General features: G+C 35.1%; 1 protein-coding gene across 1 annotated transcript in view; it reads left to right on the top strand.

Moving 5' to 3' along the window:
• Window positions 1-15,325, top strand: part of LOC118265942 (sodium channel protein 60E) — a 197,599-nt gene that overhangs the window by 112,074 nt on the left and 70,200 nt on the right. Inside the window, 1 exon segment of the mRNA XM_050694994.1 lies at window positions 11,184-11,392. Coding sequence (XP_050550951.1) covers window positions 11,184-11,392 — 209 coding nt within the window.

The raw sequence follows: 15,325 nt of genomic DNA, 5'->3' as shown, positions 1-15,325 counted from the left end.
ATAGAAGCGACGATCATTATTTCAACATTATTGTATTCAAATAGATAATTCATTCAATATCAAAGAAAAACACTTTATAAAGAATGATTCACATATTCAGTAAATCTTTTTGAAACTAAACTCAGCACTCGAATATAAAATAAATCAACTCTTCATGTTTCATAATGAGCACGACGAAATTATTATACCTTATACTTTATGATCGCTTGGTAATTGACCGAAAATGTTCAGAGCCGCGATTAGACAAGAAAATTCAAATATAACAATCCAATTACATCTCGTATCGAATAATAAACCATTCCGTTAAGACTATTTTCCTAAACAAACTCGACCTACATCTTTCTTAAATTATAAATGATTATTAAAATTACGAATTCTGTTTGCTTCTTTAATTTCGTTCTAGCTAAAAATACAACAAAGAAAATTCATTCTTTAGTTATTTATCTTAGAGTTTCTGCGCGCCTGGTACAATGAAAGGTTACGCTATCCGAAATGGCGCGTAAATGTAACATGGCCGTTCAATGCCAGCTATTCATTGGAGAAGCAATCACGGTGGTGGCTTTTGAATTTAGAATCTCCCGAGTGCGTGCGGAGGCGTCTTGACCCACTTGTTTGGAGCTATGACCTCCTAGTACCTCGCTCGCTCCCTACTGATGTTATCTTTTTCATTCGCTATGAAATTGGGTATATTGACTAGTATTTTTTAAGTACAATAATTCTCACTACGAATTACTTAATTCAATTTATCTTTCTAAAAGGAAATACGTGTAAATAAATAGTTCTCCATTACATAATTATATGGAGATTGAGGATAACAATGAGTGAATCCAGTCCCACTTTATCAAAATATGTCACAGAACCTTCAACGAAAACCATTACATTAGGTACATTACGTCTGCGAGAGTTCTCAGCGTATTACATTTCAGATATGGTGAACATCCCACGGGCCGCTTTTGTTATCCATAATAAAAATATCTTTTAGCCAAATTAGAAAATGATATATTTGTGTTTCTGTATAATGGACTCTAATGGACAGTGTTTAGGTTAACATTGGTTACTCTCATCGCCAAAACTGTGGTTAATTAGCGGTTTTGGCACTGATTGCTAATCTCGCTTATTTTGGCGGGATCAATTATCAATTTAAATGAAGTTTCCATTTGTAAAATAATTGTACCTATTTATGACAACGATATTTATTAAAAGTGAATAATATGTGTTTTTACCAGATGTCATTAGTTTAGTAGTGATAGTTGTACGAATTTGTACCTGGCATCACACTTGGAAATCAAAACTCTAGATTAGAGTCATATTGACCACTTTACTCATTAAAAATACCCAGAGCTGTGTACTGCCTCGCGGGTTATCGGGGCTCCGGCTTGAAAAGCAGGAGTAGGAACGGGGTGGCTTTTAGTCAGTAAGAAGTAATTGGATGATTTTCCGCCCTCAAAAAAAAAAAAATTGTGCATTTTGGACTACACCCAACTTAAAAATGTGGTCTATCACATATACAAAAACCGTATGTGTCTACTACCTACTTCATAATTTCACATTAAAATACACCAGCAGTATTACATACTGAAAAAAAGCAATTCATTTTCACCAATGAATAAGAAGAAGATAAATAAAAAACCGTCAACATTTACATACATACTTACTGAGCATGTGCAAAATAAATTACTTTTTTTTCATATTTTACACGTCTACACCGTGGTTCGTTACATTGACAACGTACGACTCAATAAGGCAACACAAATACTACCTTTATATTAGAGTGTGTCCACATCTCCACGTCACGGCGTCGTCAACGTGAAGAAAAGAGCATACTCCTTTTTAAAAAGACCGGCAATGTATCTGTGACTCCTCTGGTGTTGCGGGTGTCCATGGGCGGCGCTGATCGCTTACCATCAAGTGAAAAGTTTGCTCGTTTGCCTCCTATTCCATAAAAAAACACGTGGAACGGTGCGGTAACGTGCCACGTTACGTTGCCGCATCGTTCTAGTGCACGGTACGGCAACGTCGCCGTGAGACGGCGCGTCACGTCGTCGTAAGCCGACGTAGCTCGATGCTCTCGCTCAGTTAATGCTTCAATGTCTTTTTGTCTTTTTAACAATAGCAGAATCAGAGGGCCTCTAATTCAACGAACGAACGAAAAAACTTCGCTGATTGCACACTACAATTCTATTTATTGCGAACTTTCGTGAACAAATATGAACGAATAAAATTAAGATAAATAAATACATTTTGATATGAAATTAAAAATAAAACGTTATTTCAAGTAATTCTATTAGTAAATCAAATAACGTAACTTCACATTCGAGAACCGGAGTTGACCCCAGAATACTGTACTGTGTGAACAATGTGCGGTCCATATCTCGAACGAGACTGACACATGTTAGTGAAGAATGTACCAGAATTTTACAAGGCACGGCGACGTTCACGTTTTTACGTTAATTTTTACGTTAACGTAAATTTGCACGTCACGTCAACGTAACGTGGCACGTTACGGCACCAGCCCACGTTGAAGACGTGACGTGGAGATGTGGACACGCTCTTACGTAAGCGTGAAAAATAATATTGAAAGATTCACAATTTCACATTCCAATTTGTTTCTGTTCCCCTTGTGTTTGTATTTGAGCAATACCTTCCCCTATTGTCTTTTGTTCCGATGTGTGTACTTAACTTTCAGAGTAATTGTTTTTGCTTTGTGTAACTGAGGTACTAGGAGCGAATAAACTAATAGAGGTTATCGTTCTTTGTTTGGTACACGAGTGTATAATAATGTTGATGTTATTGACAAGATTAGGTTTTTTGTTTATTATAATACCTAATTAATATACATTAATAAATAAAATAGGGGTATCTGTTTGTAATGTTAAAATAACCACATTTTCACAGTGAGATACATACATAAAAATATATTTCTTTACAATTTATCTGTCTGTTGGTTCTGTCTAATCTCCGAAATGGCTGAATCAATTTTGACGGGACTTTTATTGTCAGGACTTATGGACTTACTTTTATTTTATAAATAAGTCAAAGACCGCAATTCTTTCAGAAGTCATTATTTTACACGTAACAGCTATTTAGAATATTATTATGTTATGAATAAGACAGTCTAGTCAGACATCAATATTAATCATAATAATTATGAGAATTGGCATAATAACAATAACAACTTCTCTGTAACAAAACACACAAACATTACTAAACAAATCTCACTAAACTTTACCAATAAAATGTTTGCAAAATTAACACAATACTTGTATAAAGCTAATTAAAACCAACAATACCTGCCTACAAGTAAACATTGTAAGCAAAACTCATTTCCAATCATACGACCATCTTACGACCGTACCAAACTCAAATACAGGGAGGAATTTACAATGAAACTTTAGACAATTAGTAGGTACCGGATTAATGAAGCCGGTTTCTACCAATGAGCGTTAATGCCTGTGCAGACGAGCAACTTTCAGGCCGCAAAAGACCAAAGTCCGTATCGTTTGTGTGAATACAAATACAAGGATGTTTATTCAAATTGCTGTTGAGAAAGTTAGTTTTTGAATGTTAATAAATAAATAAATATGTATTTGTATAAATATAAACATTAAGTCTTCATTATTCTGGTAACGCAAAGCTAGAAAAACATCTTGAATGGGTAGGTACATTGTGTGATTATACTATAGTACTATTTTACATCGCCTTTTATATTTGAAGGTAAGATTATATTGTTATCCGAGCTGCGGATTACCTAGCGGGTTACCGGAACTCCGGCTCGAAAGACAGGACTACTCCTGTGAACGGGGTGATCGCTGTCGCCTCGCCCAAGGCGGGAGAAAACATTGCATGATTTTCTCCCATCAAAATAAAATTGTTACTTAATTATTTAAATGTAGGTGTCGTACAATACTCATTACTTTGGTAATCTTATTCTGTTTCTCGAATTTAATTACGTTTTTGTATCTCGTCTGCGCATTTATTCAAGAAACAGATGTTGGATCATGAAACCGACTTTATGAGCTCATACCAGATATAATTCTGTCATTTCTAACTAGTAACAATATACAAAATTGTGATGTTATTACTTAGAGGCATTCAATTCTTAATTACAATGTGATACTCACTTTTTATTGCTTTCATTGCAAAGTGTATTTCAATTTGAAAGGGCTTTATAATATTTTTTAAGTAAATGTTAAAAGAAATTGAAGAATGCTATGACATAACACATTTTTTTAAAAACTCCCACTGGTTTTCGATATTTGAATGGATGTACCAGCGAAGGCCTGTCTTGCACATGCTGAACTGGTCCCATTTCACACAGACTTGAGACATATCCCCATAAGTTTAACATGTTTGAAAGTTCATAATCTGTACATGTCCACTTGTTTTCAGCGTGTGAAGCAAGATGTTTTTTTTTCTTAACTAAACGTACTACTAACAAACTAAATTAAAAAACAGTAAAGTCGCTAACATAAATATAAAACCACAAACCATACTTATTTCTTCAATCAATTTTCAACTTTATTACAAAATAACAAACCTGAAATTTATAAAACGCTGACGTCAGCACCTACCACACAACCACTCATTACGATCGACAGAAAAATAAATAATACGGAAAAAATATTCAAAGAATTAATGTTGCACCCTCCTTGCCCTAATTACGGCCCTGTGAATTGACCCAGAATCGAAAAGGCCTAATGATTAATATTTTCGGAGCAGCAAAAATACGTGGCAGTATTTTTTAAATTTGTTGTTATCGTAAAATACTTACATATTTGAAAAACGGTAGCCCAGAAATCGAATTATGTTTTGATAACATCAATGTTAATTTATAAATGGGCCCCAGGGCCCCTGTTGAACAAGTGTCATAAACTAAAATGATATTTAAGCTTCAGACTTTAAATGAGTCTACAACTTTTAGTAGACTTTAGTTTAAAATTGCCGTGTTACTCATTATGGCAGTTCCTCTTTTAAGTTAGTGGCGTTTTATGGTTCAACAATTTACATAAGAAATAATACATACACACATGTTGTGTCTATTATATTAGACAAAATAACAGTTTATTTGCACCGTTACAAGATATTGCAGGCAAAACAAGAAAATAACATAAATAATAAATAAATTATCGACAAGGCACGAAAAGGCCAGTGCTCAGCTAAAATGTCATAGCCCCCAGAGCTCAGCTAAAGAGCACGATGGCTGGAATCACGGCGCTGATTTTCAGCAGTTGTAATACAAATCAATAATTATATTAATTCTACCACAGCGACGCTGTTTTGGAGCTGAATTGGGAAAAGAAAATGAAGTATTACAAGAGTTATACTTATTACGTTGTTTGTATATGTTGAAATAATACGCTGTAATATTAATGATAGATCTATAAAGCAGTTCTTTTATTTCTTTGTTAAATAGTTTTGCCAGTCTACAAAACAATTTTGGTCATGTTAAAAGGTTTTTCTGAAAATATTCAATTTTAAGTTATTCAAAGCATTAAGTAGAGGGTTGTTAAACGGTGTAAAGCCCTCCGAGCTACCCTCGGTTTATGTGAAGCCTCATAACTTTATAGGACAAAGTTATGTCCCACCTGCGGCCGAATTAAAATAGAACTGCTTGTATAAGTACTTACATTTTACCTTCTGTTTTACTAGACATCCTATTTTAGTCTTTCTTAGAACATTATTTATTAATGAATGACGCTGCCAAGGTCTTGAAATTTCCATTAATAGCACAGAGTCTGGACTTGTCCGGTGTTTGATATTTGGCTCGCCCGATTTTGTGTAAGACTGAAAACATAATTGGTGAAAAACACAACGTCACGTTTTTTAAATGCCCCAAATGTCTACTTCAGACACAGACAGCATGTTTACAATATAATACATCACTTTTATTACTGAGTCATTTTAAAAACAAACCGAATGAATTCCAGTAACACTTTCCGACCCAGAACCCCCTTACTCGGTACTCACACTTGCAACTACTCGACTAGCGAATCAGGCAGTTTAATTCTATAAGTCTGTATTGAATCTACTCAATGGATGACGAAACAAAAAAACAGTGCCGTATAAACTTTTAACAACCCAACAAAGTAACTGAAGATATCGAACGAAACTCAAAAAGAAATGCTTTTTCCCTTTTTTGTTGTGAAATATTCAAGCATACTCCTATTTTGTTTCAAGAACGTGCAAAAGACAGAGAGGGAATTTATTCGCTGCCCTTGTTATATCTCATTTCGTACAGCTCTCTGCAAATTATGAGTTATTGGAATATTCTTCGTGAAGGATACGCTTGACCTATAAAAGTCAATGCTACCTTATTGCCCTATCAGAGAGGGTGTGATATTTTAGCTACTTTTCTTAGAGCACCGTGCCTAGTGTAGTATTATTTCTATTTTAAGAAGGTTTGGTGAGACTAGATTATGTCGTTGTGTGCAAGAAAAGTGGCAAATTGTACTATTGTATTAAAATACCTTTGTAAGTAATGATATATATAAAATTAAAATGAGTCATTTAACTAAAATGGCAACTCTTTCATTTTGAAGTAAATAAAATATTACACATTGATCTAAACCATTAAAGATATAAGTTTAACATCCTGGTTTAGTAGAAAATCATAATTTCATGTAATATCCATTTGATAAAGCAAATATTCGCCTAAAATTTTACGATTTCAACCAACAGATTTTCAAACTACTACAAATACGAGTAGGTCACCAATAAAACATATTAAAACCAACTATTCCTTCATGGATAATGTGTGAATTGTGAAACGGTCACAAATTCTATTATTATCGGATTTTACGGCCCGGCTTACAGCCACGCGGCCACGAGCACGGACTTTATGCGGCCCATAAAATCCCTGAGTCCGGCCCTGGCCGCTATAAAGACCGTGCTGTTTTAACCCGAAATAAGGTATTAAAGTTTTAAAGACGGTAAATTAAGGAAAGTTTGGTAAAATGAACAAAAATTATGGAAGACTGATATTTCCTTGAAATGTTGTATGAAAAAATCCAGACAAAATAATTACACCTTTAAAACAACTCATTAAAAATCATTATGTAAAATAGTGAAACGATAGCTATTGAAATACCAAAGTTTGGGCAATTTTTTCGTTTTATTTGCAAGAGTAATAGTTCGTAAGTAAGTGTACCTATGTACATACTTTGATTCGATTTATTTACATAGCTCTTCATTCAATCACTACCGTACCAATCAAAATAAAATAAAACTTCTCTGTACCACATCTCCAGCAAATCGTAAACGTCTGAAGTCATAAGTATTGCAATACTTACAATCTTGTTATACTAAAAATAACTTTCGAATCCGCTTCATAAAGTCGTAATTGGATTGAAGCGAGATTAGGTAAGTATCTAACCACCTTATTGGTCAAATAGGCAGAATAACATTATCTGTTAATGTGTTTTAGAAATGTCCAATCAGACGCTTCACTCTATACTTACATACGTACATACATAATCTAAGGCTTTCTCCCAAAGGGGTAGGCAGAGACTATAGAACGCTAATTGCTACGATTCTTACATACATACCTCTTTCTATACTTGTGTACAATCTTTTTTATACTTGCTTACGTCGGTAGAGGGCACGCTAGACAGACATATTTATATCAACAGTCTTCAAATAAACCAATTAAGTATAACCCAAGCGTTATACCTTAACCTCCACGCTACCAATCTCTTGGGACCTGTACTGAACAGAGTTGTCAAGAAGCTCTAGTGATTATTGTCCCTGCGTTAACCTGTAACTGCTACGTACTTGACAGTATACCCCCTAGAAACGTGGGTTATTATTAATAACTGTTATGTGTTACCCTTTGTTTACAAAACATGTGTTCAAGTAAGTAAGTTGGTTTATAGCTAGTGTTAGCTGTCTGTGCGAATATGCGCTTTGGAATGAGTTGGTTTTTGTATATAAAGTGTGGGAGAGCCATGTTTCGGCACGAAAGGAAGGCTCGACCGGAGTGATAATACGGCCTCACAGGAAACCGACGTGAAACAACGCTTGCGTTGTGTGAGTAAGGTTACCGGAGGCCCAATTATCCAATCTTTCCAATCCCCGATTCCCCAACAAACCTTAAAATGCTAACTCAACACCTCAGGTGTATTCAAGTGCCCATAGGCGGCGGCAATTGTTTATCATCAGGTGATCCGTGTACTCGTTTACAGGTTAGAGAGAAAGACTAGAACTAGAGAATTCCACAAACTAAAATTTAAGAAATTAAACCTTTTTGGCATTCTACATTTGTAGAAAATAGGAACTAATAACACTCCAAATTAATGTTCTGCACATAAAAATTCGTTGCAGCATAACTTTCCTTTCAGACGTGATTTACGAGCATCCGGAGATTTTTCCAAATGCCCAGAGAGACGTGAAATGGGGGGAATTCTAATGTGAACCCCGATGAGGTCATAATATGGACATTTTTTAGCAGAACTGAGCAAAATTTTAATGGTGATCTGCTAGTTTACCGGCTTATACCATAAAAAAAAATCTTATATAAGACAATATTAGACTTGGGCGAAAAATATGTAAAGGTAACCTAACCAAATAAGGCCTACCTTATTTTTATTACCGCCTAGCTCGTAGGTTTAAAATGACAATGGGCTGATAATTTCAAAATCTTATATTTATTTATTAAACTTTGTAATAATGGAATCAAAATGGCTTTAGAAACAAAATTTACAATTTTATAAACACAAATAACTAAAGTGTCACTTTGGCCTTATTGGGAACCCTATGTCTTAATAAGGCCTCAATAAAAACTAGTAAGTATTCAACTTCTTAATTATAACAAAACTTTGTCAATGCTTATAATAAATGTAATGAGATCTTATTAATTAATTTTTGACATTATACATCAGGCTAAACGAGTTTCTCATCATGTAATACCCAAGTAACATCTTTGAAGTCATCGGCACCCCAGCATCAGTCAAACGAATGAGAATAACTTCTTGTTCTGTAGCCAATTTAGCGACCGACCTAGCTTTCGTGTAGTGGAAACCACTCTTTAGATGATGCGTACTTCTTTGGAAGTTATATCTGGCTGCAGCAGCCTACCGGGTAAAACAGGGTGCATAAAATTCGAAGAAGAAGAATTTCCCGATATCCATTCACCCCTTTTCTGTATCTATTCACCCCGTTTACCCCTTTCTACCATTTTAACAGCGTTTTCCATCTTTTGCAAAATCCATTGGCTTTCTTTATGACAGAAGCTGGTGATCCGTTTTCTTTGAAATTACTGAAAAACAACTATGCCGTAATAAGGCCTACACGTTTTTTTTGTAGGCTTTATTAGGGCATGGCACATAGGTAAACAAAACAACGATTATATGAAATACACCGATATTATAGCTATTTCACTAATGTGAGGAGATGGCTAAATGTATAATTGTCATACAGACAAAACACGGCACGTCGTATACTGATAAATATAAAAATATTAACAGTTTACGCTACTCGAATTTTATAAAAACTAAAGTGCGCTCCACGTCGTGATTGTTTTCGTCTGTAGGTTCCAACATAATCGCGGCACGGGTTGCTTGCTGTGCTCAAATTAGTTAAGTAATGTGCATGCACACTTCTACAAACTTTGGCGACCATTTGACATCGGGAAGAGGGAAATTTTCAAAATAGGCTTTATTGGGGCATAGGCCTTATTTGGTTAGGGTACTATATAATCTACAAAAAGAAAACAACGTCTCATCAATCTCCTAAACTAAACCATTAAGAAAAGGTTTAAAATGTAGTATCAAGATATTACCGACTATAGATTCAAATTTAAACATCAAAACCTGATTGGTTAGCAAGTAGCATGAGACGAACGGACCAACCAATCAACGACTATCAATTTCGAAAACCAAAATATGATTGGCAGGCTATTGATCTCGTACAAAGTGCATTCAATCATTGGAAATGATTGCTCAATAATACGAATGCCTGTACATCGGTTTCATATTGGTTTTAAATTCATTTTGGAACAAAGGAATTGTGGGTTATTTAAGTAGGTTGTAGTGTTTATATTCCATGCCACACTGACCAAGTGTCAATGTACATATAAATCGATAATCGATGCTCGGAAGGGTTAAAGTGTCATTAACTTTTTCAATCGTAAATTGTTTAATAGTGTGGAGTCGATGGTCTTTATACCTTACCCTTAATACACAATATATATAAAAAAGGAAACCGCCTTTAATTTACTACCTCTTTTTTTAAGTCAGATAATATCCCTTCAATCTTTTCCCAAGTCCGAAAAATACTTTGCTGAAAACCGCATACAGGTCAAACTGATAACCTTCTTTTTTTGAAGTCAGTTAGTCTCGTGTTTGGTAAAACAACCACCAAGCGCATTAATGTTAAAATAGTAAACACGACAACTATAACAGATTAACTAGAAGAAAACAAATAAAAAAAGATCTTCAACAAATACATTAAAAACTAAATACAAAGCAGCAATTTCTAAAGGTAATTATCAAGTAAAACAGAACAAAACAATAATTCGAAGCGCGGTTTTAATGCGCAGTGGTGGTAATTAAAACTGTAGGTAGCTGTAGGTGGCTGTATGGGTCCCTGGCTCCGTGGCGGTATGGCTAACGACCGCCTGGTGGTGGTGGCTGGTAGCAGGTGGCTCGCCAATTAAAACATGCTAATTTGCAATACTCATAATTGTTGTGCAAGCTATTGTTTAGTAAAGGAGATAATTACCGTGTCAGGCGTATTGTTGCTTAAGTTATAATAGGTAATGTTACTTTAATAGCAATGGGGCTTGTTAATAATACTACTTTTTTTTTGAGAGAGGAAAATCATCGAGGACGGAGGGAGTGTCAGACTCTTACTCACTAAAAACCACCCTGGTCCTTCTTCTGCTGTGAGCCTTTGAGCCCCTATAATCTGTTACGTTGTCAGCACATCCGGAACTACTTTATATACTTAAAAATAGTCCGCACATCTGGAACTACTTTATATACATTTCAGAAAATATTACTGATGTGTTGAAATCTGCATGATGTTCACAAACTTCTTAAACAAATCAATACTAACTCGACTTCCGAAATTAAACCTCTTTAAACACTAGACGGGTTTTCGAAACAACCAATTATTTATTCAACCATGATGCATTAAAAAATAAACCGAACCACTAAAAATCTAAAGTTCACTATCTCTTGTTACAGACTTTCTGCGTGGTGTCGAAGCGTTTCCGAAAGAACTATATACACCGGTTCACGGCCACCAGGTCGCTGTTCTGGTACTCCCCGTGGTCTCCAGTCCGAAGAGCTTGCGTCTACCTCTCCACCAACCAGTACTTCGATTACTTCGTCATGGCTACCATACTGCTCAACTGTGTCTTCCTCGCCATGTCGGAGACTATCGAAGAGGCTGAGTAAGTTTTTGGCTTTATACGTAGAATTACTAGCTTCTGCTCGCGACTTCGTCCGCGGAAAATTAAAAAAACCAGGGTTGTACTACCCCTAACATTTAGGGGGATGAAAAATAGATGTTGGCCGATTTTCATAAATACCGGATAAGTATAAAAAAAACATCAAAATCGGTCAAGCCGTTTCGGAGGAGTATAGCAACGAAAACTGTGACACGAGAATTTTATTTATTAGACTAGCTGATCCAGCAAACGTTGTTTTGCCTTATACATTATTTCGTCAAAAAAGGAATGAAGGATGAACAACCCTTATTACTTAGGGGTATAGAAAATAGATAGTAGCCGATTCTTAGACTTACTGAATACGCATACAAAATTTGGTAAAAATCGGTTACCGTACTCCTCCGTTTCGGAGGAGTACGGTAATTAACATTGTGACATGAAAATGTATATATTAGGTTGTTTCTCTTTTGTGGTCTTTAACAATTTGGTGATAGAGAATTTGGATGGGTTTAAGATTAAACCGTGCTATTCTCAATTAGTGTTTGGATAGCTGAAGTCACTCGTAAGTCACGCTTGAGATCTAGCATTAATCCAATGTTTGTATCTACTGTGGTATCTACCAAGAATGTAATGTAAAATATTAGGATTATTGTTCAAGGCATCTTACAAGTTCGTACGTTTCCTAATTAGAGAATACCTACTAAGTACCTACAGACTCACAATACCGTGAAACTTTTACAGAAATAATCCAAACATTGTTTCATTAATTACATCAAACTTAGTATAAAGTTCCATAACCAATTCTCATTTATTTCACCACTTTTAAAAGTAAACAACTTAACGGAGAATTGCAATTTCTGCGAGTATTCTGTTCATTTCAATTTAAACAAAAATATTGAGCGTTACCCTCTTTAACAAGAGAGGGAAGTAATGTATTTATTCTGGTCAAATTACCGAACGTTTTAATAAAGGCTCCACGTAGGAAGCATTCAATATCCGGCCTTTATACTCTGTCAAGCACTTGTTGATCGAAATTGATGTCTGTACCAGTTAATTTGAAATGTTTCAGATATTTTAAGTTGATTGACGTTTTAAACTGTATCGTTATTACTTAATATCGAGTTCATTTGACTGGCATTTAAAAAAATATTGAAATAAATTGTTATGGTGAATGTTGTAGTGTGATAAGCACGGACTTTTTGTATTTTTAAGGCAAAAAATGAATGTGAAGACATGAGCTGCCAAACCGTTTAGCATATATGCTTCCGTAAACTCATGTTATTCCGTGATAAAACATCAACAAAATATAAGTTGTTCTAAAATTATATCTGTCACGGCTTTAATGGGAGGTAGTGTTGTGTTTGCAGATTACAATAGTGAATATTATAAATGATTGATTATGAGCTTAATTTGCATACAAACAAAAAACGATGGATGCCTTTGATATGAAACAGCTCACTGTCTCAGTCGCATCGTACGTATTTGTGAACTACGTATGTTATGCAGAGTAGAGTCAATGTTTATTTAACTTTTTTATGTATTGAAATTGAATTCACTGGTTCGGGATACAAAACTTCTTCACTATTGTAATCTTCGAACACACTATTACCTCCCATTAAAGCCGTGGCAGATAAATTTTAGAACACCTAATATTATATTGTTGATGTTTTTATCACTGAATTAAAAGAGTATACAGAAGCATATAAGCCAACCACATAGCCAACACAGCATCTTAACACCCCTTAATCAAAAACCTAATCAAAACAAAATGCAAATTCAATACACAGACACGAAACTTGCAACCAGAGTATTATTACACAGCAAGTACCAAAACTTCCAAAATCCACTTTAAACTAGTTACGAAATTATGCGCAAATGTACCTATTACTATGTACCACGAGTACAGTCGCTAACAAAATCAGTAGTCGGATCGGTGACGGGTGTATCAATCATGTTATTCGCTTGCTTGCGTTTACGTCAACGTTATATATGATCTCGTTAGTGTACCCGACTGTACATGTGTACATGTGTGGAGAAAACATGTGTCTACTGTTTACGTACTGCGGTAGTAATTTACTGCTTGCTAGTGTACACGGTTAGTATTATAAATGTGTGTCTATTTGTTTATTTGTTTGTGTGTTTGTTTGTTTTTAATTATGTCCTGTACTCCTGTCATATTTAACCTCTTGTGGTAAAGGGTGTTTTGCTGCTGAAAATGCATAACTTCACGCCTGTCTCCTATAGAGGTAGACGGAGGCAATAGACCGCCAATTGTTACGACTCTTACGTACCTCTTTCTCTCTGCTTCATCAACAGTCATCAGTCTTTTCATGCATGCTCGTCGGTTAAAGGTACTTTTAATTTTGCCCTTCTTTAATATATTACCTATAATTGATTCTTTAATACTGAAAATGTAAGGGAAAACCACTTAAAATATAACGAAATTTTGCCATAATTTAGAACTCTGATCGTCACAGTGAAATGACAATTTATATTTAACCTTATAAATGAATTACTTAAATTAATGGAAAACAAATTCCAAAAAAAGGTAAAGAAACTAATCAATCGATTTTGTAATTCGAACCCCTAATAAATAGCCAATGAGAACGTTCCAATTAGAAGTGTCAGATATTCATGAAGGGGGGACGAAAATCCGAATCGGATCCGGTAATAGGGTCGATGGAGGGCGGTGTGAACCGGTGGGAGCCGGTGCAAACCGGTGGGCAATAAATGCTAAACGTTATGCACTTTAATACCGGGTCTAAGTGGTTTTGTGCCCGCGTCCCAATGAATTAAGAGTCCTCAGCTGGAGACGAAATTAGTCGAAGATATTACATTAACTAAGCACTGTTTTTCAAGTAGATGGATATGGATTTTTATTCACACATCATTATTCAACACATAATTGATTAAAATATTATGGTCAATAAAGAACTCCTTGTATTCTCAATGTAATTATTATAAACAACTTAAATGAAAAATACTTCACTGTCGCTATTTCTATAGGAAATGTAACATTACTATACTCTAAGGTGGCGGAGGTTTAAGACGCTGGCTTCTCACGCATGAGGCAGGTTCAAACTTACCAAAGGCAAAGTACCAATGTGATTTTTTCCGAGTTATATGTACTTTCTAAGACTATTTAGACATCACTGACTAACGGTGAAGGAAAACACCGTGACTACCGTGTGGAAGCCTGAGCTTATAAATTCTAATTACCCGACTGCGCCAGAAGGAGGGTTATGTTTTTCGAGTGTATGTATGTATGTATGTATGTATGTATGTATGTATGTATGTATGTATGTATGTATGTATGTATGTATGTATAATTGTTTGGCACGCTCTACAGCCTAAACGGCTTGATGGATTTTGACTTGAGAGGTGTCGTTAGATTTGTATTTACTGTGAGAGTGACACTGGGTATATCAAAATAATAAAAAAAACAAAATGGCGGATTTTTGGCGCCAAATTCGAATATTTCTCACTCTCTAGCCTAAACGACTTGATGGATTTTGACTTGAGAGGTGTCGTTAGATTCGTATTTACTGTGAAAGTGACACTGAATATATCAAAATAATAAAAAAACAAAATGGCGGTTTTTTGGCGCCAAATTTGAATATTTCTCACTCTCTAGCTTGGATGGATTTCCGCTTGATAGGGGTCGTTTGATTCGTATTTACTGTGAGAGTGACACTAGATATATCAAAATACAAAAATAATAAAACTAAAAAAAATAAAATAAAAAAAGGTAATTTAAAAAACTAAAAAACCCGACTGCGTTTCTTTATAATATTAAAATGAAAAAACCCTAAAACAAGAAAGTCATCGTAAAATTTAAGCAGTCGGGACCCATTCTAAATATGGGTACATACGGCTGGCTTTCTAGAATGGGTCCCGACTGCTTAAATTTTACGATGACTTTCTTGTTTTAGGGTT

The sequence above is a fragment of the Spodoptera frugiperda genome, chromosome 7 (genome assembly GCF_023101765.2).
Source record: "Spodoptera frugiperda isolate SF20-4 chromosome 7, AGI-APGP_CSIRO_Sfru_2.0, whole genome shotgun sequence".
Taxonomy (NCBI): Eukaryota; Metazoa; Arthropoda; class Insecta; order Lepidoptera; family Noctuidae; genus Spodoptera; species Spodoptera frugiperda.
Note: the sequence above shows the minus strand (reverse complement) of the source record. Positions and strands in the feature narration are given on the sequence as shown.